Here is a 24,414-nt window from a genome sequence, read left to right on the forward strand (position 1 = left end):
GTATATAGATTTTTCTATTGTGTTATTGACTGCGTTTCTTTATACCATGCGTAACTCTGTTGTTTTTGTCGCACTGCTTTTCCTTATCTTGGCCAGGTCGCAGTTGTAAATGAGAACTTGTTCTCAAATGGCCTACCTGGTTAAATAAAAATAAATATAAAACAAGCATTTCCCATTTTCCAGTAATCTCTTTGTGTATGTCTAAGGTCCTTCTGTGTGTCCAGCACCAACTATGTACGCAACCATCTAAAAACAACAATAGTCATATTCAAATTAATCTAGGGATCCAAAAAATACAAAAATTATTTCCTTTGCAAAATAATCCTGTGGTTATTTAATTTGTTGCACTATCGAACACAACCTAACTGCCGACAAACTATGCCTATGCTATTACAAGATACCATGCATTGTACAGACTGGTAGCACATCTTTTGCAAGGGGTCATTTAAGTGTCCTTATCCTTCAATCTACCTCTATATAACTATATGCAATGACTTGAACACATTTTTCACTACAAATAACACAAGTGTTCTAACAATAAAATAAAACATGTTTTATTAACAGTACATACAATGCATGAAGGCTGAGCGTGTAGCTACATCTTGAGTGGAATTATTAAACTATGTACAGCAATACAGTAGCAACATACATAGACAATACATTTAAGGTCTTGAGATTTGTAAGCATATTAAATAAAATACTAAACTATAATATACAAACTTTGTTTGAGGTCTAAGAGTACACCTTTTACATTTCAAAGATGAAATTCATGAGCTTCCACTGAGAATAAGTTATACTTTTGGAAGTGCATGTGTTGATTTACAAGCTTTTCACATGTTTTCATGCAATCTTAATCAACCACAACTTCTCAAATGAATGGAATGTGTAGTCTAGGATCACCCATCCCTCCTCCTGGAGAGCTACCCTCCTGCAAGCTTTCTCTCCAACCCTTAGCTAGCACATCTGATTCTACTGCTCATTAGCACCTAGATTAGCTGAACGAGGTGTGTTACGATTGGGTTGAATCAAAAGCATACCTACACACTAGCCCTTCAGTAGGAGGGATGGCCAATTTGATCCTGAAGAAAACAAACCTTCCCAGCTGACTTTTGTGTTAGACAACGTTTGTCTTGCTAGGCCACCGCTGGGATGAAGTATTGCAGAGACACGTCTTCATGTAGCAGAATCAAATGAATGATCCTCTTGTGGACAATATCTGGTGGGAATAATAGAATGCTCATCAGTTATCTGCAATCAGTGGATCTTTCTTATGACTCAGTCTTAACAATTGTTTTCCCTCACTCACACAATTAAATTCAGTCAAGGCTCTCTGTCTGTCATCAGATGGCATAGTCCAATCTTCACCGACCCTGGTCCTAAAGAGATACATGGTGTGCACGTTTTGTGTGGAAAATCTGTTACTTTAGGGCTGGAACAAAAGCCTGCATCACCTTGTGGGTCTTTGGGACCAGGGTTGGTGACGTTGAAGAAATTAAAGGAGCTGATTGATTGGTCAATATGGTTAATATTAGTAAAAAGTCCATGAGAGTTGACTCACTGCACATTGCCTTGCTGGGGTTGACCTGCTGGCCCATGAGGAACTGTTGCAGCTTGCGGATGTCCACGCGGGTGTGGGCCATGACCTCAGGGTCCCTGCTCTGACTGCGCCCCTGAGAACCATCGTCACCTGAGGGGGGCCAAGAGAGACGAGACTGAAATTAGTAAAAGCCCTGAGACAGGGTCCAGTTTGTTGCCATGGCTAACATGAGTTTTTTCAAAAAGGTTTTGCTACGGTGTGCCTTAATGCACACAACACAAGTAAAGGGGATGCACCTACCCCAGGGAGGATTACCCAGGTCTTTGAAGTGGGTGGTGACAGACACCAGGTCAGTTTCAATCTTCAGGTTCATCTCTCCATTCAGGTTGGCCTCCATCACCTAGGACAGAGGGCACCGTGACTTTGTATTGAAAGCTAATAATCCAATCTACAAACAGCTCTGTTTTACATTACTTTAAAGGACATTATGACATACCGGTGACTTCCAAACAATGTTTTCCTTTATATTTAAAATATTAAACATACAGTGAAGATATTTTAACAAATATATCATAGTATGTTGGGGTCATGTGTAAAATTATCTGAGCTCATAGTAAACAGTCTCTTACCAGAAAGTTAGAGAGATTCTTCATTCGATCCACAACATTTTTCATAGTTTTCAGTGGAGGCAAATATATGCTCACCTGAAAAGCATTAGATATAGTTATCATTAGAACAAATTAAATAACAGTACACCTGACATGTTAAACTGGCATTACTTTAGAGGACTTGCCTGGATGCCAGTCTGTCTGGTTCTGCTTTAGTCGGCTTCAGCAGAACGAGACTGGGATCCAGGCTAGAGTGGCTCTGGTACTCACGTCAAAGTCTGGCATTCTGGGCTCTTTGAAGTCGTGCCAAAGCCTTCTGGGTATCACGTCCACTGGGATGTCATGGGTGACAACACGACTGACGCTGGAAAGTGTTGGCTAACAAGGAAGAAGAGGGCAGGGAAAGATAAAATGACTGAATTTCTGACGTATCCAAACTTCTAGCCAGCCAGCTAGGAGGATGAGCTGCGTCTATGAAGTTTGGTTCCTCTCAAAGTTATTTCCTACCTGGAGAAATTTTCTTTGCCACTGTTGGGTTCTGAGAATATGAAAATATACTTATTCATGTCACTGATGGAGTGCTGAGGTTTAGAGGGTCTACACCATAATTTAATGGTTATAGAAGGAAGGTATATAGTGTGTGCAATTAAGCTTTGAATGTGTTGAGTGCAGGGAAGCGATCACATGTGGCAGGCATTGATAAGCGGAGAGAGCCATGGATTAGTGATGGAAAGGGTTTGAGGTCAGGTCAGGTCACCTTAAGGGAGAAATAAAACTTTATGGCCGTATAACTAGTGTCCTGCCTAGCAGTAAATAACAATGTTTGTACAGATGAGTAGGAGGTTAAACGGTTAAATATCAGTGCTTGTGTGAAAATGTTTTTGTCTAATAGAGCTGTATTGATCCTCTGGGAAGAATAAACTTGGTTAAGCTTTCATAATGTCCGTTGAGTGTTTTACTCTGAGAATTAGAACCTAACACCACAAACATCTTGCTTTTAGGGGGGTTAAGACAGTTTCATTTATAGGTGTTAAACATAACCCCGTTTGTTAGAAAAGTGTTACATACTGACTGACAGCTTGACATGTCAAAGATCATAATCAACACAGCCCAGTGAGTGTTGACAGTTTTCCCTTGAAGCAGACACATTGGATATAATTGCTGTAGCTCTTACCAGTTCTGCAACGAGAGTGAGACAAGGACAGTGCTTCTTGGTCAGTTTGATCTTCACACACTTGGCATTCTGAGAGGTTCTCAGAGCCCTGGAAAGGTTTTCGGGGGTCACCTCTAGGCAGATCTCATTAGCGTCAGGTGCCACACCTTCCAGCTGATACTCATCAAAGAAGTTGGCCTGGTCAAATACAACACAAATAGAGAATGGCTTGTTGGATAAGTATAGAGCAGACACCAGTGAACACAAGAGTCTCTTACAAGCCAGAATATTGAATACAATTATATTTAGAGTTACTTTACAGGTTGTCCATGCTGTTAGTTTTGCTGTTAGGAGGTGGAGATGGGGTATCCACAGGAAAGTGTTTACCTGACTTTTTGCGTCGCCAGTAGGTTCTGTGGTTTGAATTTGCAATCTTTTGACACATTGCACATCATGCACAATATGTAAACAATAGCCGAATGTAACCGAACGTAGTTGACCAAAGCACGTTTCCTCCCAATCAGCTGGAAGTGGTTGTGAAATTTGCCAGCTAATTGCGTGGGACAATGTTCTGTCTGTGGTTTGGTTACGCTCAGCCATATTGTGCAAGTGTTTGTCACGTGCGATAAACCGATATACAGACCAGCAGGTTGAGAACGCTTCCCTGTGGATATTTTGTCCCAGATTACCTCCAACATAAGGACAAAATCGGCAGACAACCGGTCAAGTGAGTTAAAATGAAGTTATCACCATTTCAACATTCTGACTTGTAATGATTGGAGAATAAACTGGATGAGCTTTGTTCAAGACTATCCTACCAACGGGATATTAAAAACTAATATCTTATGTTTCACCGAGCCGAGGCACCTAAAACCCTCACAAACTTTTACAGATGCACAATTGAGAGCATCCTGTTGGGCTGCATCACCACTTGGTATGGTAACTGCACCTTCTGCAACCGCAGGACCCTGCAGAGGGTGGTGCGTTCTGCCCAACGCATCACCAGGGGCAAACTACCTGCTCTCCAGGACACCTACAGCGACTGCTGTTGCAGGAAGGCCAAAAAGATCCCGAGCCACTGCCTGTTCACCATGCTATTATCCAGAAGGCGAGGTTAGTACAGGCGCATCAAAGCTTGGACTGAGAAACCTTGGACTGAAAAACAGCTTCTATCTCAAGGCCATCAGACTGTTAAATAGCAACCACAAGCACATAGAGGATGCTGCCTATATACATAGACTTGAAATCACTGGCCACTTAAATGGAACACGAGTCACTTTAATAATGTTTACATATCTTGCATTACTCATCTCATATGTTTATACTGTATCTTAGTCTATGCCACTCTGACATTGCTCATCCACATTTGTATATATTCTTAATCCCATTCCTTATTTAGATGTGTGTGTATTGGGTATATGTTGGGAAATTGTTAGATATTACTTGTTAGATAATATTGCACTGCCGGAGATAGAAACACAAGCATTTCGCTACACCCGCAAAAACATCTGCTAAACACGTGTATGTGACCAATACAATTTGATATGAACGACATGGATAATAATTGGCTGGGTATTCTGTGCATCGGCAAGACAGAACAGCTGCCTCCGATAAGACAAGGGGTGGTGGTCTGTTTGTCAATAACAGCTGGTGCTGTTATCTAATGAAAATCTAAATCTAATATTAAGGAACTCTCAAGGTTTTACTCACCTCATGATAAGCTGTAGACCACACTAAGAGTTTCCATCTATATTTTTCAGAGCTGTGTATTTACCACCACAAACCGATGCTGGCACTAAGACTGCACCCAACGAGCTGTATAAGTTCATTAGCAAACAAGAAAATACTCATCCAGTGGCGGCGCTCTTAGTGGCAAGGGACATTTAGGCATGCATGAGAGCAACACCCGTTCTGGACGACTCTGTGATCACGCTCTCCGAAGCCGATGTGAAAAAGACCTTTAAACAAGTAAACATTCTCAAGGCTGCAGAGACAGACGGATTAACAGGACGTGTATTCAGAGCATACGCTGACCAACTGGCAAGTGTCTACACTGACATTTTCAACCTGTCCCTGACTGAGTCTGTAATACCTACATGTTTCAAGCAGACCACCATAGTCCCTGTGCCCAAAAACACCAAGGTAACCTGCCTAAATGACTACCGACCTGTAGCACTCACATCTGTAACCATGAAGTGGTTTGAAAGGCTGGTCATGGCTCACATCAACACCATCATCACAGATACTCTAGACCCACTCCAATTCACAAACCGCCCCAACAGATCCACAGATGACGCAACCTCTATTGCACTCCACACTAGAGGGCGACCGATTAATTGGGGCCGAGTTCAAGTTTTCATAACAATCGTACATCGGTAATTTTGGACCCGATTTTGCCCATTTTTTTTTTACAACTTTATTTAACGAGGCAAGTCAGTTAAGAAAACATTCTTATTTTCAATGACGGCCTTGGAACGGTGGGTTAACTTCCTTGTTCAGGGGCAGAACGACAGATTTCTACCATGTCAAAAATACAGATTTCCGATTGTTATGAAAACTTGAAATCGGCCCCAATTAAATCGGCCATTCCGATTAATCATTCGACCTCTAATAAGAACATCCAATAGTCAAAGGTATATGAAATACAAATCGTATAGAGATAAATAGTCCTATAATTCCTATAATAACTACAACCTAAAACTTCTTACCTGGGAATATTGAAGACTCATGTTAAAAGGAACCACCAGCTCTAGCTTTCTTACATGGCACATATTGCACTTTTACTTTCTTCTCCAACACTTCGTTTTTGCATTACTTAAACCAAATTGAACATGTTTCATTATTTGAGGCTAAATTGATTGTAGTGATGTATTATATTAAGTTAAAATAAGTGTTCATTCAGTATTGTTGTAATTGTCATCACTACAAATTAAAAATTTGTCCGATTAATCGGTATCGGCTTTTTATGGTCCTCCAATAATCCTTATCGGCTTTGAAAAATCATAGACAGTCGACCTCTACTCCACACTGCCCTTTCCCAGCTGGACAAAAATAACATTACCAGTCAAAAGTTTGGACCTACTCAATCAAGGGGTTTTCTTTAGTTGTATTATTTTCTACATTGTAGAATAATAGTGAAAACATCAAAACTATTAAATAACACATATGGAATCATGTAGTAACCAAAATTATATTTTAGATTCTTCAAAGTAGCCACCCTTTGCCTTGACAGGTTTGCACACTCTTGGCATTCTCTCAACCTGCTTCATGAGGAATGCTTTCCAACAGGCTTGAAGGAGTTCCCACATGTGCTGAGCACCTTTTGACTGCTATTCCTTCACTCTGCGGTCCAACTCATCCCAAACCATTTCAATTGGGTTGAGGTCGGGTGATTGTGGAGGCCAGGTCATCTGATGCAGCACCAGCACTCTCCTTCTTGGTCAAATAGCCCTTACACAGGCCGGAGGTGTGTTTTGGGTCATTGTCCTGTTGAAAAAAACAATAATAGTCCAACTAAGCGCAAACCAGATAGGATGGCGTATCGCTGCAGAATGCTGTGGTTGCCATGCTGATTAAGCGTGCCGTGAATTCTAAATAAATCAGTGTCACCAGCAAAGCACCCCCACACCTCCTCTTCCATGCTTCACAGGAGAACCACACAGGCGGAGATCCGTTTACCTACTCTGCGTCTTACAACAAAAATCTCAAATTTGGACTCATCAGACCAAAGAACAGATTTCCGCCGGTCTAATGTCCATTGCTCGTCTCTTCTTATTATTGGTGTCCTTCAGTAGTGGTATCTTTGCAGCAATTCGACCATGAAGGCCTGATTCACGCAGTCTCCTCTGAACAGCTGATGTTGAGATGTGTCTGTTACTTGAACTCAGTTAAGCATTTATTTGAGCTGCAATTTCTGAGGCTAGTAACTAATGTACTTATCCTCTGCGGCAGACGTAACTCTGGGTCTTCCTCTTCCTTTCCTTTGGCGGTCCACATGAGAGCCAGTTTCATCATCGCGCTTGATGGTTTTTGCGACTGCACTTGAAGAAACTTGAAGAAAGTTCTTGAAATGTTCCAGGTTGACTGACCTTACACTTTATTTTATTTTAAATATACCTTTATTATTCCCCGCAAACTCTACCACCCCTTCCCCAATTGGAGTTAACTAATAAACAATAACACTTAGGCTTCTACCTTTAGTTTATTTTACAATCATTATAATTTGTTTGTTTTTAGTCCTGGACTTCCTCTACTTCTGATGTCCATTCAGGTTGATTTATATTTGTAACTGTGCTATTTCACAAAATTTTTGAACCTATATACATTTTACAGACCCCGTATGTTTTACATTTGTCATCATGGTGTTATTAGTCCCACCCTTCAGCGCCATTCAACCCCTCCCATCTATCTCTTAACACCATCCATTTTGGATTTCTATTTGTCATATTTTTCAACTGTGCTGTGATACTTCCCAAAAGTACTGAACCTTTCTATTCTCATAGCTTCTACAGACTGTAAATTAAAGATAAACATTTTTTTCTAAAATAATAATTATATTATTGATCGATTGACTATGACTTTTCAAATCACCCAGTATTGCTATCTGCAGCGTTAGTTCTAGGTAAATGTTGCAGTTCTTCAGCCATTCCTGGACCTGTGACCAAAAACGAGCTACACATGGACAGTATCAAAATAAATGATCTAATGACTTTGCCTCCTCGCAGCAAAATCTGCAGAGCTGGGAAGATTGTATCCCTCATAAATATAACATTCTATTGGTTGCAAGAATTTTGTATAATAATTTAATATGAAAAAAATCAGAAGTTTTGAGTCCGGCGTTTTTTTGCGTGTCAATTCATAAACCATGTGCTATGGAATCGGTACATCAAAAATCTCTTCCAACTATTTTGCAATTTATATGGCACAGCTGTCAATTTTTTGGACCTGAAATGAAATTGGTACATATATTTTTATTTATCACAATTTTCTTTAACAATTTTTGGTCTTTAATGCAGGGCCGACAGACAAGTTCCTTACTTTTTCCCCCTTCCACTTGTCTCGTCCATTTTTGTGGTAATGCTGTAATTAGTTGGTTGTAATTTTGGGTAGAGCAGACATTTCCATATATCTGTGTTAGCTGCATGTGTGACATAATTCCACCAGTCATATTTATGATATAATTTACAGAGATATTACCTTTTTTAAAACTTATATTGAAAAATATATATTTTTTAATCAATTTGTATATTCGAGTTTAACCACAATATTTGTTGTATTATTTGTTCTGTCTTTTCAAGTAGATTAAACTGAAATTGTAACCAACTTTCTAAGGGTTGTTTAAAAAATAACAATATTTTGGAGATGATTTAATTTTCAAATAACCGAAAGTGAGCAGTTGTAATCTGAATAACGGAAAAAAGGCTATTTTTGAACATGGTTGAGATTCTTAGTAATTTACTAGAGAACCATTTCAGATTTAAGTATAACTTCTGTATGACCGGTGCCTTTAGTGAGAGGTCTAATGCTTTAATAATTAATCATTTCTGCTCTCTGAATTCATATTCGTTATATAAATAGGCCATTTTAATTTTGTCTGGCTTGTCATTCCAAATAAAATTGAATATTTTGGGTTCATATTATTTAAAAATCATTTCACTAGGTGTACATAAAACCATAAGCAAATAGGTAAACTGTGATAGGACTAAAGATTTGATCAGGGTGTTTTTCCCACAAATAGACAGGTATTTTCCTTTCCATGGTAGCAAGACCTTATCTATTTTTTGCTAACTTTCTATTAAAATGTATTAGAGTGAGATCATTTCTTTCTTTCGGGATATGTAAACCGAGTATATCCACATCCCCATCAGACCATTTTATTGGTAAACTACACGGTAATGTAAAAGTTGCATTTTTTGGTGATCTAATACGTAATATAGTACACATCATAATTTGGTTTTAATCCAGAGAGGTTAGAAAAAGTAGATCATAGACCCTCTGAGGCTGTGGAGGGATTCTAATGGTGGTTTTAAAATAAAGCATGAATCATCAGCGTACAATGACACCTTTGTTTTAAGCCACGGATTTCAAATCCCTTAATATTATTGTTGGATCTAATTTTAAAAGCTAACATTTCAATGGCAATAATAAATAGACATGCCGATAGTGGACAACATTGTTTTACTCCTCTTGACAGTTCTTAAACCAAATGTAAGAAGTAGAGAAGTAGCCATTATTTACACCTAGGGTTACTATACATAACTTTAACCCATTTTATAAGAGATTCTACAAAATTGAAATATTCCAGGCATGTATATATAAACTCCAGTCGTACTTTATCAAAAGCCTATTCAAAATCAGCTATGAAAACCAGGCCAGGTTTCCCCGATATTTCATAGTATTCTATTGTTTACAGTACTGGTCTTATTTTACCTCCAATGTATCATACATGTCTGATTCGGATGAATAATATCTGACAATGCCTTTTTAATTCTATGCGCCAAGCATTTAGCTAGAATTTTTGCATCACAACACTGAAGTGTAAGAGGCCTCCAATTTTTTTAATGGACTGGATCTTTATATATACCACTTGGATCCTGTTTCAGTAATAATGAAATCAGACCTTCTTGTGGCTTGTACGATAATCTACCATTTATATACACTACCGTTCAAAAGTTTGGGGTCACTTAGAAATGTCTTTGTTTTTGAAAGAAAAGCAAAATGTTGGTCCTTTAAAATGACATCAAATTGATCAGAAGTACAGTGTAGACATTGTTAATGTTGTAAATGACTATTGTAGCTGGAAATGGCAGATTTTTTTATGGAATATCTACATAGGCGTGCAGAGGCCCATTATCAGCAACTATCACTCCTGTGTTAGCTAATCCAAGTTTATCATTTTAAAAGGCTAATTGATCATTAGAAAACCCTTTTGCAATTATGTTAGCATAGCTGGAAAACTGTTGTTCTGATTAAAGACGCAATAAAACTGACCTTCTTTAGACTAGTTGAGTATCTGGAGCATCAGCATTTGTGGGTTCGATTACAGGCTCAAAATGGCCAGAAACAAAGAAATGTCTCCTGAAATTCATCAGTCTATTCTTGTTCTAAGAAATGATGGCTATTCCATGGAAGAAATTGCCAAGAAACCGAAGATCTCGTACAACACTGTGTACTACTCCCTTCACAGAACAGCAAACTGGCTCTAACCAGAATAGAAAGATGAGTGGGAGGCCCCGGTGCACAATTGAGCAAGAGGACAAGTACATTAGTGTTTCTAGTTTGAAAAACATACGCCTCACAAGTCCTTAACTGGCAGCTTCATTAAATTGTACCTGCAAAACACCAGTCTCAACGTCAACAGTGGAGAGGCGACTCTGGGATGCTGGCCTTCTAGGCAGAGTTGCAAAGAAAAAGCCATATCTCAGACTGGCCAATAAAAATAAAAGATTAAGATGGGCAAAAGAACAGACACTGGACTGAGGAACTCTGCCTAGAAGTCCAGCATCTAGGAGACTGAAAAGATTTGGCATGGGTCCTCAGATCCTCAAAAAGTTCTACAGCTGCACCATGGAGAGCATCCTGACTGGTTGCATCGCAACCTGGTATGGCAACTGCTTGACCTCCGACCGCTAGAATGGGTAGTGCGTATGGCCCAGTACATCACTGGGGCCAAGCTTCCTACCATTCAGGACCTCTATGCCAGGTGGTGTCAGAGGAAGGCCCTAAAAAAAAAAAAAAGAGACTCCCGCCACCCTAGTCATAGACTGTTCTCTCTGCTACCGCACAGGAAGCGATACCGGAGCACCAAGTCTAGGTCAAAAAAGGCTTCTTAACAGCTTCTACCCCCAAGCCATAAGACTTCTGAACAGCTAATCATTAATTGCATTAATTGACCCGCTGCCCCTTTTTTACATTGCTGCTACTCGCTGTTTATTATCTATGCATGGTCATTACCCCAACCTGTACCCCCGCACATTGACTTGGTACCAGTACCACCTGTATATAGCCTTGTTATTGTTATTTTATTGTTACTCTTGTATTTTATTAACTTTAGTTTATTTAGTAAATACTTTAACTCTTATTTACTAAAACAGTATTGCTGGTTAAGGGCTTGTAAGTAAGCATTTCACGACAAGGTTGTATTCAGAGAATGTGACAAAAACAATTTGATTTGATTGAAGTGGGACTGTTCCGGAATGCCGAGCCTACATGTTAGAGAAGAGACTAAGTATTTCACTTTCGGAAAATAGTTTTTTTCCATATAATGGAAACAGACAGACTGACCTCTCCCTAGAGTTTCTGTTCTGCTCCATTCACATGCCAAATTTAAAATAATGGGCAACAGTGTGCAATTCATAATCCATAGGCCTACATATAACAATTGAGAGTATTAAAAACATAATTGTGCGAGCTATCGAAGTACAACTCATTGGTAGAAATAGACATATTGTATTACATGGGCATGTACCTGAGATAATTCACACCACATGCCGACTCCTCCGCTGGCTACCTTACCAGACAGTACAAAATATAGGTTGTTTGGAGTAAGTCGCAGGATGCATGTCTTCGTTAGTTTAGAGATGGTATTCACCACACCTGATGGGGAGAAGTTAAATGTAAAATGCTACGAAGTGTTGCATGTTCGACTCGCAAGAGAAAAATCCCGAGGTTCTGTCCATCTCTAACCCTGTCCTTAAGCATAGAAGTTGCCTGTTTACCTCTTGGTCGGTTCAGGGTTCAAATGATAAACATGCAATCTCTCAAGTCGCGAGGTCATCTTCCAAATATCGTCTCGAGGAGAAAAGGATTCCCCCCCCGCTGCATTTAACTAACGTTAACCCTTTCGCCAACCTGAACACAATTACCCTTACCTGCTACGTTAATTAATTCACCTAACCTACTGCGTAAGTGTTCTATCACGAAAAGTCCATTCTGACAAAGGCCGTTATCCCATATAACCAAAACCGAGTCAGAGAAGTTTGGTCATGGTATATCCTCTTTGGCAAACGTTGTGTTCTATCAGTCACAGTTAGAACGATGAGGTTTAACGTTAGTTATACAAATATTTGTATCAGTGGGATAGTTTAGTAAACAGCCAACTTCTTTGCAGACAGCACCCGCACCAACCATATATTTTCTCTTGCAAGTGAAACACGCTTGCTAGCAAGTAACAGTAGTTGGTATAATTGTTCAACTTTATGTGAAGCCTAGAGAAGGACTTTGCTCAAATTGTTAGTCTAGCTGCTAACGTTATTAGCTAGCTAGCAATGAATGCTTAATACTAGCTAGCTACACAAGAGCAACATTATAGTATTAACGTTTGACTTACGTGTGAAATGGTTAAGGCAACCAACATCAATCATTTTTGCTCGGAACTTCATGATCAATTTTATTTTCACTGACAAAAATCAAATATTTTCTTTAGGGAGTAGCTTAGAGCAAAAAGCGTTGTTGTGACGTTCAATTTGGCCCGCGCGCCAATGACACAGCCCTGTTATACTTTCCCTGGGAAACAAGTGTTTTAACCTTTTCAGTTCCTATTTAATTTGTCTGCATTGAGACGTTTCTTCTTCTTCGATGAGGTTTAACGGCGGTTGGCATCCAATAAATGTTGCACTACTGCCATCAACCAGACTGGAGTATAAGTCCCTTGTACTTTGATTGGAAAAAAACTCATTAAAAACCCACCACCCTACTCCACTAAATCTATCTAGTTATATGTCAGGCCAACAGCCTGAAAGGACGGGACACCACCACTCAACACACAATGTAACTCTTCTGACGTCAAATCTCGTACACCAAAATACTTTTCTGCAGCTGCCACCACAACCTAAATTTTCTGCGATTTGCAGTGCAGTTGACAACCATTGCTGTAAACACTAAAAATCCAAACTTACTGAAGCATATATCACTTGTTGGCCTATCTCTCTGTACTGGTTCAGATCTACTACTCACACCACTCCTCTCAGGATCCCTCCCCCTTCACCCATCTTCCTCTACTTCTTCACTGCCTCAGCATGTGACAACTTCTGCACTACTCTAACCCTGGTAACCTCAACTTGCCTCTCATCAGACATGTCTGATCCCCAGCCCCATGAGCACCCCTACAATTAGCACATACCGCTTCTTTCCCCAATGCTACACATACAGTTGAAGTCGGAAGTTTACATACACCTTAGCCAAATACATTTAAACTCAGTTTTTCACAATTCCTGACACTTAATCATAGTAAACATTTCCTGTCTTAGGTCAGTTAGGATCAGCACTTTATTTTAAGAATGTGAAATGTCAGAATAATAGTAAAGATAATTATTTATTTCAGCTTTTATTTCCTTCATCATATTCCCAGTGGGTCAGAAGTTCACCTACACTCAATTACTAGTTGATAGCATTGCCTTTAAATTGTTTAACTTGGGTCAAACAATTTGGGTAGCCTTCCACAAGCTTCCCATAAAAGTTGGGTGAATTTTGGCCCATTCTTCCTGACAGAGCTGGTGTAACTGAGTCAGGTTTGTAGGCCTCCTTGCTCACACACACTTTTTCAGTTCTGCCCACACATTTTCTATAGGGTTGAGGTTAGGGCTTAGTGATGGCCACTCCAATACCTTGACGTTCTTGTCCTTAAGCCATTTTGCCATAACTTTGGAAGTATGCTTGTGGTCATTGTCCGTTTGGGAAGACCCATTTGCGACCAAGCTTTAACTTCCTGACTGATGTCTTGAGATGTTGCTTCAATATATCCACATCATTTTCCTCCCTCATGATGCCATCTATTTTGTGAAGTGCACCAGTCCCTCCAGCAGCAAAGCACTCCCACAACATGATGCTGCCACCCCCGTGCTTCACGGTTGGGATGGTGTTCTTCAACTTGTAAGCATCCCCCTTTTTCCTCCAAACATAACGATGGTCATTATGTTCAAACAGTTCTATTTTTGTTTCATCAGACCAGAGGACATTTCTCCAAAAAGTATGATCTTTGTCCCCATATGTAGTTGCAAACTGTAGTCTGGCTTTTTTATGATGGTTTTGGAGCAGTGGCTTCTTTCTTGCTGAGTGGCCTTTCAGGTTATGTTGTTATAGGACTCGTTTTACTGTGGATATAGATACTTTTGTACCTGTTTCCTCCAGCATCTTCACAAGGTCCTCTGCTGTTGTACTGGGATTGATTTGCACTTTTCTCACCAAAGTCCGTTCATCTCTAGGAGACAGAACGCGTCTCCTTCCTGAGCGGTATGACGGCGCGTGGTCCCATGGTGTTTATACTTGCGTACTATTGTTTGCACAGATGAACGTGGTACCTTCAGGCATTTGGAAATTGCTCCCAAGGATGAACCAAACCTGTGGAGGTCTACAATTGTTTTCTAAGGTCTTGGCTGATTTATTTTGATTTTCCCATGATGTCAAGCAAATAGGCACTGAGTTTGAAGGTATGCCTTGAAATACATCCACAGGTACACCTCCAATTGACTAAAATTATTTCAATTAGCCTCTCAGAAGCCATGACATTTTCTGGAATTTTCTAAGCTGTTTAAAGGCACAGTCAACTTAGTGTCTGTAAACTTCTGGCCCACTGGAATTGTGATATGCATGAATTATAAGTGAAATAATCTGTCTGTAAACAATTGTTGGAAAAATTACTTGTGTCATGCACAAAGTAGATGTCCTAACCAACTTGTTTGTTAACAAGAAATTTGTGGAGTGGTTGAAAAATGAGTTTTAATGATTCCAACCTAAGTGTATGTAAACTGAACCTTTGTCTCATGCACTTCTGCACACTTCTCACACCTAGGAACCTCCCTCCTACACACAGATGCCACATGCCTATAAGCTTGACACCTGTAACAACAAAATGTATTCAGTACAAAAGCTTGTACTTTTCACCTTCATTTAACTAGGCAAGTCAGTTAAGAACAAACTCTTCTTTTCAATGACTGCCTAGGAACACTGGGTTAACTGTCTTGTTCATAGGCAGAATGACAGATGTTTACCTTGTCAGCTCGGGGATTCAATCTTGCAACCTTTTGGGTACTAGTCCAACGCTCTAACCACTAGGCTACCTGCCGCTCCTTGACAACTTTGACAACATCACTTTGTCGGACAAAGACTCAACATTAGAACTCAAAATAATAGAGAATTACTTTTGTGTTTCTCCACTCGCCACCCTGTCTGTGCCGCAGGGTTGCACCAAACAACGAGCAACACATTGGTCCTCTTCATTGGTCCACTTTCACATTTACCGCTACCCTAGTAATCACTCCTTTCAATGGTACCCTTTTCTTGAGAGCAAAACGTTTCACATCTCTTGTCCCCAGCCGTTTGATGCAGAGCGCCTGTTCCCTCTGACCAACAGAAACAATGATCACAAAACCACTTCGGGTTACCTTCACCGATTTCACAGCACCTAACCCCTGTTTCCATCCCTTAAAGTACAAATTGTCCGGCCAAAAGGCAAGGGTCCACTTTTTCCAAGAATTTTCACTCCTATTGTCAAAGACTCATCTGTATCCTAGGCCTTGGGCTCCAAGAACTTCACCTCACCTTCCACCTCCGATACACCTCCTCGTTCACTTCCATTTCTCGTCCTGTCTTAGATCCGGCATACTCTTCTTACACCTTCTACCATTCTTCTTCAACAAACCATCTCCCTTTTTTCCTAAATTCTTTACAAGTTCAAGCTCACCCCCTTCCTCCCTCTCTCTCTTAGACCTCCTCAGCCTCTCTTTTTCCCTCCATTCCTCCTCCGTAATCCAAGTATACGTCTCCTTATGATAATACTGCACTTCTCCTGACATACATGTCGTTCTTGCCCTCTCAAGGGACGTCATTCCCCACTCTCCCCAGCCCTCCTCTCAGTTTAAACTGTCCCACTGAGACATTTCTCAGGAAATCCTCAAGATAGTGCTCGGGTTACTTTTCTTCCTGGATGTAATCCTTGAGTCAAATAAAGCATTTGCATCTTTATGAAAAGGAATATCTAAACTTTATACAATTTGATATTGTTTTAAGTCTTTTTTTGATATTCCCAACATAAACTATGGATTTAATCTTGCATGCATTACTTTGAATTATAGCATTTGACAGGTTAAAATGTTTGAATAATATTGTAGAAGATGTCCTAGATCAGGGATGGGCCACTTTGATGGGGGTGGGGGACACAAAAAAATCGAAACTCATCATGAGGGGCCACAGTGGCTTGTGGGTCTGTGTACCCACATCCATACCCACACATGCAGTCAGAGCCTTTTGGGGGCCCTAAGCAAAATGTTGTTTTTATTTTATACTAGGCTACTTTTCATTAGGTATAGGTGGTAATACTTTATAACTTTCATTTATGGACATGTATAGAAATATTAAAGCATTCAAAAACATTGCACAATAATTAATAATCCTACATAAAATTAAATGTAATCATCTATAACGCATTTATAAAAGCTTACAATGTCTTATTCTTCAAATCAAATCAAATTGTTTTCGTCACATGCTTCGTAAACAGCAGGTGTGGACTAAGAGTTAAATGCTTACTTGACCACCCTTCCCAACAATGCCGAGAAAGCCATTAGAAAATGTAAATGAGTCATACAATAAAATCGTTATCATATCATTCATATTAAATTGCCAATGTCATGCTTTCTAGCATATGGAATGAGATAGATCGTCCCCTTCCTCTCCCTTCCTCTCTCTCCTCCTTTCTCCCTCCCTTCTTCCCACCCTCCATCTGAAAGGATGCAAGGAAGCGCAGAAGTCATTTTAACAACGAGATGTGCAGGAAAGCACATGTGGAGGTTTGATCATAGGAGCCAGAATTGAGGAGGTGTTGCGGAGTTCGAAGTTTCAAACACGGGCTGACAATTTTGCGTGACGACAGACTCGTGAACTATGAAGGAACTTGCGCGCGCGTGCTTTCAGTGAATTTGGATAATTATGGTTTGCCACAGACATTCATCACCCACCTGAGATATCATTGAATGCTTCTGAATCGTGTGTGTGGGATCTTTATTCACGACGTGATGGATACAAATTCTTCGGCTGTGTTGAAACTTCTACTTGTTGGAATTTTGGGTGAGTATTCTATGGTATTTTATTAGCATATTATGTAGTCTAGGATAGTTTTCTAGAATATTAAAATAAACTATTTCTTAATGATTTAATTGTCTATTTTTTAGCATGTTGCGTCTGTTTTAAATGGGTTCATATCATGGAATAAATGAATGAAAAATGCATTAAAATACTTCTCAGATCCTTTTGATTGAAATCTGCTGTCATTGTTCATTCTGTAGCCAATAAGACATTTTAGTTGCATGACCTATCATCTTTAAAAAGGCTGATAATAAATATGAAATAAAAGGGATGTTGATCAATCACTTCATGAATTTCATATAATTTCATCATATATTTGATCAAATATAGTTAATAGCCAACCTAACACCATCTGTCTCTTGACCCTGGCGGATACGTAAATGACTGTTGGCCTATGATAAAATGCCATTAGAATTTATTAAACAATATAAGAAGCTCCATACCAGTATGCTGTTCAAAAAATATTTCTTTAACGGAAAATTCCACCCCAAAATGTTATTTTGGTATTTGTTTCATTAGTCCATTGTTGATATAGTCCCAAAATGTTTTGCATGTCAGCAATCAAGTTTTCAAGATATATAACTTTCATAATGCAGAAATACAGCCGGTATGATAGATTTTGCATCAAAGGAAGTTCTGTTTCACATCATATGATGCAAAATGCATCCTACCGGCTGTATTTCTGTATTTTGAAAGTCATGTATCTTTAATTTTTCTTTAACGGATGATGACGATGGATGTCGATTGAAAGGGGCTAATGCAGCCTATACGATTGTCTATAATGACAAGCAATCATTAATATCTTTCAGTTACCACAAATTCATGTTTATATTTGTAACATATGTTACAAAGATACACTTTGTTGTCCCTGTGATGAGATTAATTCTTCTTTGGGGAGGATTTTTTCTGGTTCTCTCATCAGGGGGAGACTTGGACAGGAACCCACCTCCATATACCCAATAGCTTATATTCAAAGCTGAGGCCCAAAGATTATAGGTCAGGGATATACTAAAGTCCCACAAAATAGCCGATGTACAGTGGAAAATGCAAAGGCAGGTTTTGAGGTTTTACAACCCAAATGGGACCTTTTACATGCATGCATGGTATCCTCAAAAGCTGCATGTATCCAACTGTATGGGGCACAGGGGGACTATGATTTATATGTTGTAAAATGTATTAACAAAAGATTAGGTCATTACATCAGTGCTGCAGCACAATTAGCATGGCTCCACTGAGTAAGGTATGTTTACTTGAATTAGCAGATAATAATGGTTAGGCTATAAAGGGGCATCGAAATTCTGTAACCAAGGAAAAAGCCTTAGACTCTTCAGTTCTGCAGGTTTTGGCTCCTGTATTTGCATGAGCAGTGTATTTCGCCTTGAGTTGGCACTCAATGAATAGCACTGCTCTGTTAATGGGTCACCGCCTCTGATAATGTAATAGTGCTGATGAGCGAAACCCCCAGTTGGAAGCCAGACCTCTGGCTTGGCTTCCCACGGTCACAGCAAGAGGGCAGAGTTGGAACAGCGTTGTGGCTCAGCCAAGGATAGTGTAGAATGCTCTGTGTGTGTGTTTGTGTGCGTTTGTGTGTCTGTGTGTGTGGGTTTTGCATGTTTGTGTTTGTGTGTCTGTGTGTTTGTCTGTGTGTTTGTGTGTTTGTGTTTGTGTGTCTGTGTTTTTGTCTGTGTGTTTGTGTGTGTGTGTGTGTGTGTGTGTGTGTGTGTGTGTGTGTGTGTGTGTGTGTCAGTAGTTTGAATATGTGGGCCAGGAATAAATCCAGGTTTCGTTTGCATGTCTCTGTGTGATGTGGAAGTGGGGTACGCTCACATGGATTGTGTGGACGTCTGGAAGAGAGTACTCTGTGTGAATTGAAACTGAGGTGAACCCTTATTGCCATTTTTCATACCTCAAAATGGGTTTTAAGTACACTGTAAAAACAAATCCTGTTATTTTTACAGTAACTTACTGGCAGCAAATTACATGTAAATTACTGCAAAAAAGGTACAGTATGTTACCATAAATTCCCAAAAAATGTTGGTTTAACAGTACATTAATGTAAACTTTACAGTAATGTAAATCCAATAAAATGTTATTTGTCACATGCGCTGAAAATAACTTGTGTAGACTTTACTGTGAAATGCTTACTTACGAGTATGTGGAGTGTATATATAGACTAGTGAGTGTACTAGTGAGGGTCAATGCAAGATAAGAGTCAGTGCAGATAGTTTTGGTACCATTAATTTACTATTTAGCAGTCTGGCTATTTAGCAGTGTTATGGCTTGGGGGTAGAAGGCATGTACTGTTAAATCAAAGTTTATTTGGAATTTACGGTAACATACTGTACGTATTTTTACAGTAACTTACAGGTAACTGGCTGCCAGTAAGTTACAGTAAAAACAACAGGACGTTTTTTTAACAGTGTACTGAAATGGAGTGCTGTGCTGTGTAAGTTTTCTGTGCCTGATTTCAAACTCTAAATGGGGTGGCCATACCTGTGTCCTCTGTCTCACTCACTCGCACACACACGTGCACACGCACACACACGTGCACACGCACACACACATGCACACACTTTCTTCTCTTTTTCTCCCTTCCTATCACTCTTATACACAGCAGGTCACAGAGCCACTTTGACAATGGGCTGCCCTCCTGCATGGCAAGGGTCATTGGCACTAAGACAGATTTTCTAAATGAGCATGGCTTACAAAAATGGTGACTTTCCATGAATTAACTCTTGCGCTGTGACTTACTAAGGCTGACACAGATTCCGCCTAGTCTTGGACTAAGAAGACATTTCGGAAGAGAGAACCGCCATTGAACTTGTTTTTTAAAGTCTAGGTCTAGGCTTAATCTGTGTCTGGAAATGAATGTGTTAGAGATAAGATTCAGTGGTGTTCAGTGGTGTTTAAAGGACTACGTTTTTTTTTTTTACTATTAATATTTTTGACAACTTTTACTTCACTACATTCCTAAGTAAAATAATGTTATTTTTACTCCATACATTTTCCCTGGCACCCAAAAGTACTTGTTACATTTTGAATGCTTAGCAGGACAGGAAAATAGAGGCTATCACTCACCTATCAAGAGAACATATCTGGTCATCCCTACTGCCTCTGATCTGGCGTACTCGCTAAACACACGTCTGAGTGTAGGCTATCCGTATAAAAAAAAGTCTTAAAAATGCTGCCGTCTGGTTTGCTTAATGTAAGACATTTGAAATGATTTATACTTTTACTTTTTACTTTTACAGTTGTACGGGGAGACAGATATCGATGCTGGTTCTCATGGAAACCATAGCCTTGCCAGCTCAACTGTTTGAAATCTCCCTAAACAACTTTCTTTTGACTTCCGGGTCCCTTGTACGTCAATACTTCTGCTGGATTTTAAGCATTGTCATTGTATTGTGTCGCCATGCAACTGCTAGAATGCCAATGGTATTTTATTTTTTTCTTATTATTTAATTAAGTTCATGTGCTAATAGACTGCCTTGCAATACCAGTGTTGTTTAAAAATATATATCTGCCAGACATATTATGTGTGGTATTTGGAGAGAACTGAAGGCAGAAGGAGGCTGGAGGATATTCTTTCATTTTTCATGAATGGAATAGTTGACTTGAAGCAGTGACTTTCAACTAAATGCCTCAGTGACTTTTCCCCACTCTATTTTCTGTTTGGTTTTCTCTCCCTCATATTGGAATGAGTTTAAATTTCAAGGGCTTTTATTGAGTGACTCAGAGGCCTCCGCTCCAGCCAATTCACCACGTTGTGATTTTAAGATTTTTTATCTGTAACCAACAGTCTGCATTGGTAATATTGACTGATCATGGTGATGTTGTCACACACCCATTGTATTTTCAGTTAACAAAAGGAAAGCGTTCCCATTTGGTTGTGAGATGACATCATCTAATCCTGTCTGAATATTATTGGAATGGTGTCAGGTATGATGTTCTAGAAACATCCTCAGCACGTTCAAGCAACATCTCCATGGCTTTTTGAGAATAATTGTCGCTGCAATGTTTTTTCAAATGGGACATTCTCAGAACAATTCCATCCTAGACAATTAGATGTTAGAGGAAAATGATCATTATGTGAACCCAAACATGTTTTTAAGCTAAAATAGAGAAAATACACCTCAGATATTTGGTCAGGTATCTGTGTTTACATGTGTCCCATTGTCTACACCTCCTACAATAACTTTCCTCTCCAAACAGGAATGGGTTAATGCTATAGCCTCTTTGGAATGTCCCTCCTTGCTTGGAGTGACCATCCCTCACATGATTTTAATTCAGGCTTTCTCTTTCCCCCGGCTATGCAGTGTTTATTTCGGTCCCTTTTCAACATGGCCATTCATGACAACCCCTTCCTGCTTTTGTTTGCGAAGTCCAGAGAGCCTCTCTCTGTCTTCAACATCTGTGTCAATCCTCAGTCGCCTTTTCCGCTCCACTTTCTCATCCAATCCCCATGGCCCTGTATCACAATCTCACTTTGAACCTTACCCTATGACTTCGGATTGAGGTTGTGGTTGCCAATCCACAACATCCACGTAATCTTGAGCCTTTGTCCCCTGGTCCACTTAGTGGTTCATTCCCTCAGTCAAAGCAGAAGTCGTGCACAAGGTACAGATGTAGGGTCCTAATTTGAACCAGTTTGCTACAGCAGGAATATAATCTTGCAGCAACAGTAAATGGTCATTATTATTTGGATTATAATCAACTGACATTAACTGACAAGGGTTGATACTAGAAACATCTAGTCAAAGTGGAAATTACAAACTTCATAAGCCTTTATAAACCTCATACATTACAAGTTTTACATTTGTAATGCAGGAATGTTTTCCTGCAACAGGGTGATCAAATTAAGATCCTAAATCTGTAGTCTAATACTTCAGAACCTCTTGGGGCTAAATGGAAGACATGTATTAGCAGTTAGCAATTAAGAATAATTTCATAATATATACTTTTGTTCATTATTTAGGCGAATGACTGGGGCATTCTAGGGCATTTTGTGGTGTTAAGTCATTAGATGTTATCACGTCTGCCCAGTTTAATTAGAAGTAAAGTTGATTGAGTTTACTTAAAAGATCACGCCCATCATGCTCAGAGGTACATTTTCTATTTGGATTTATGCCTGTCTTCCACCAAGGTGTAGTGGCCTGATTGAAATGTGAATTATGTTGTCCAAGGGATTTGATATGTGTGATAAAAATAATCAAAGGGCTTTGATCAAAGCATTCATGATGAAGCCTGTTTAATGTGCATAAGTCATCTAAGAAGATCTTAGAAGACGATCATAACATCGATGTTGGTCATTAATGTTGGAAATGTATGTTTTACTGGTCCTCTTGAATTAGTTATCTACTCTTTTTGCAGCAATAGGTTTTGAACCTATGTAATTAGCGGGCAAAACTGGCTGCTATGATGTCTTAAGACTTCATGGTCAGGTTGTATACTGGTTTTAAAAGGACAACCAAAGTAGGACTTATTTCCTATGACATCTTGATGTCGTTATGAAAAATACATCTTTGCCTTGTCTTAACAGAGACCAGTTTGTTGTAAATCTAGTTATGTGGCAAATAACCAGCACAATTTTAAAATCACAGCAGAGGTAATTTCAACGTTCTCTTGCAAAGCTGAAATGACGGAATCCAGCCCTCCAATTCTCCCAAGTACAAATCAATAAATAAGACAGGTCTGGGAACATTGCTACACTACTCTGGTAGCGTATCATTCTTTTATACCATTACTGCTCTCAACACAAAAGTGTGACAATGAAAAATGTGCATTTAAAGTATGTGACTTTAGACACTATGTGACCTTAGGCATGGAACAGGATTTAAGTCAATTGACTGCCTCTATTGGGCTGTATGGGAGCATAAGTCTAACTTGTGAGTAAATTATGCATAAAAAATGTCAATTTATGTGCTGGTATAGTATTTGGCTTAGTAAGAATGCAAAGTTGGCCACATAACAGAAGTAAAATGTATTGCAATAGCTATAGTACAGTTCTAAAACATTTAATCTGGATTGATGCCATCTGCTTATTGTAATTTATTTGTTTTTCAACAAATCCCCCCCAATTTTCATCTAATGATTGAGAATGAATTGCAAGAGATATCAATCTTAGTCCACATAGAGAGTTTCTCTCTCTATCCCAACATGGCCAGCACTAAATGACAGCCTTTTTAACCTTTAGAACACAACCTTAGCAGGAAGAGGTGTGTACTTCAATGAGTGACAGACAAGCTTCAAATAGATTGTAGAATGACATTGGGGAACCTTGGCCAGTCGAAGTTAGTATCACAACTACATCCTCCCATTGTTGCTGTGACACAGGGTGCATGCTAGTTTCTGCGCCTGTGGTGAGAGTCAATATATTAAAATCACAGTTAATGACAGCAATTTGGACAATGGCAAATTTGAGAGCAGACTGTTTCAGTTACCTGCACTAATGGCTTCTATATTTTTGATGAAGTCTTCGAGGACCGAAATGTCAATATTATCAACCAAAATGAATCGATAAACGTCCCGGTTTGTTAAACAAGTGACAGTGGTACCTTTATCCTCACCATTTTTGCTCTGTATTTTTTGCACCCAGACAACCTCTACTCAAATATGATCTCATTTGAATCAAACACCCCCTTTTGCAATTGACTTCAATGAGCTCATTCTATGACATAATTTATTAATTGAGGAATTGCAAATTACCTCAAACCATAAGAGTGGTTTGAATGTAACGTAAGATGCAATGCAATGTATGATAGGAACCATGTACTTGATTAGAACTGCATCATGGACTTGACAAGTCCAACACCCCCCCCCCCCCTCTCAATCTGTCTCTCTCTCTCACTATACAGTGCCTTGCGAAAGTATTCGGCCCCCTTGAACTTTGCGACCTTTTGCCACATTTCAGGCTTCAAACATAAAGATATAAAACTGTATTTTTTTGTGAAGAATCAACAACAAGTGGGACACAATCATGAAGTGGAACGACATTTATTGGATATTTCAAACTTTTTTAACAAATCAAAAACTGAAAAATT

General features: G+C 39.3%; 2 protein-coding genes across 2 annotated transcripts in view; one reads left to right on the top strand and one right to left on the bottom strand.

Moving 5' to 3' along the window:
- Window positions 1-310: 310 nt before the first annotated feature.
- LOC139366997 (HUS1 checkpoint clamp component) lies at window positions 311-12,981 on the bottom strand. Its single transcript, XM_071104842.1, has 8 exons — window positions 12,627-12,981; window positions 11,766-11,893; window positions 3,320-3,496; window positions 2,416-2,523; window positions 2,167-2,241; window positions 1,838-1,937; window positions 1,559-1,687; window positions 311-1,216 (listed from the first exon to the last, which is right to left on the bottom strand). Exons 1-8 carry the CDS (start codon window positions 12,676-12,678, stop codon window positions 1,134-1,136), a joined length of 852 nt encoding a protein of 283 aa, XP_070960943.1. The 5' UTR covers window positions 12,679-12,981; the 3' UTR covers window positions 311-1,133.
- Window positions 12,982-17,041: 4,060 nt separating this feature from the next.
- The window catches only part of LOC139366998 (receptor activity-modifying protein 3-like), a 28,803-nt gene continuing 21,430 nt past the window's right edge, over window positions 17,042-24,414 (top strand). Inside the window, exon 1 of the mRNA XM_071104843.1 lies at window positions 17,042-17,356. Coding sequence (XP_070960944.1) covers window positions 17,263-17,356 — 94 coding nt within the window. The 5' untranslated portion in view covers window positions 17,042-17,262. The remainder of the gene's footprint in view (window positions 17,357-24,414) is intronic.

The sequence above is a fragment of the Oncorhynchus clarkii genome, chromosome 15 (assembly GCF_045791955.1).
Source record: "Oncorhynchus clarkii lewisi isolate Uvic-CL-2024 chromosome 15, UVic_Ocla_1.0, whole genome shotgun sequence".
Taxonomy (NCBI): Eukaryota; Metazoa; Chordata; class Actinopteri; order Salmoniformes; family Salmonidae; genus Oncorhynchus; species Oncorhynchus clarkii.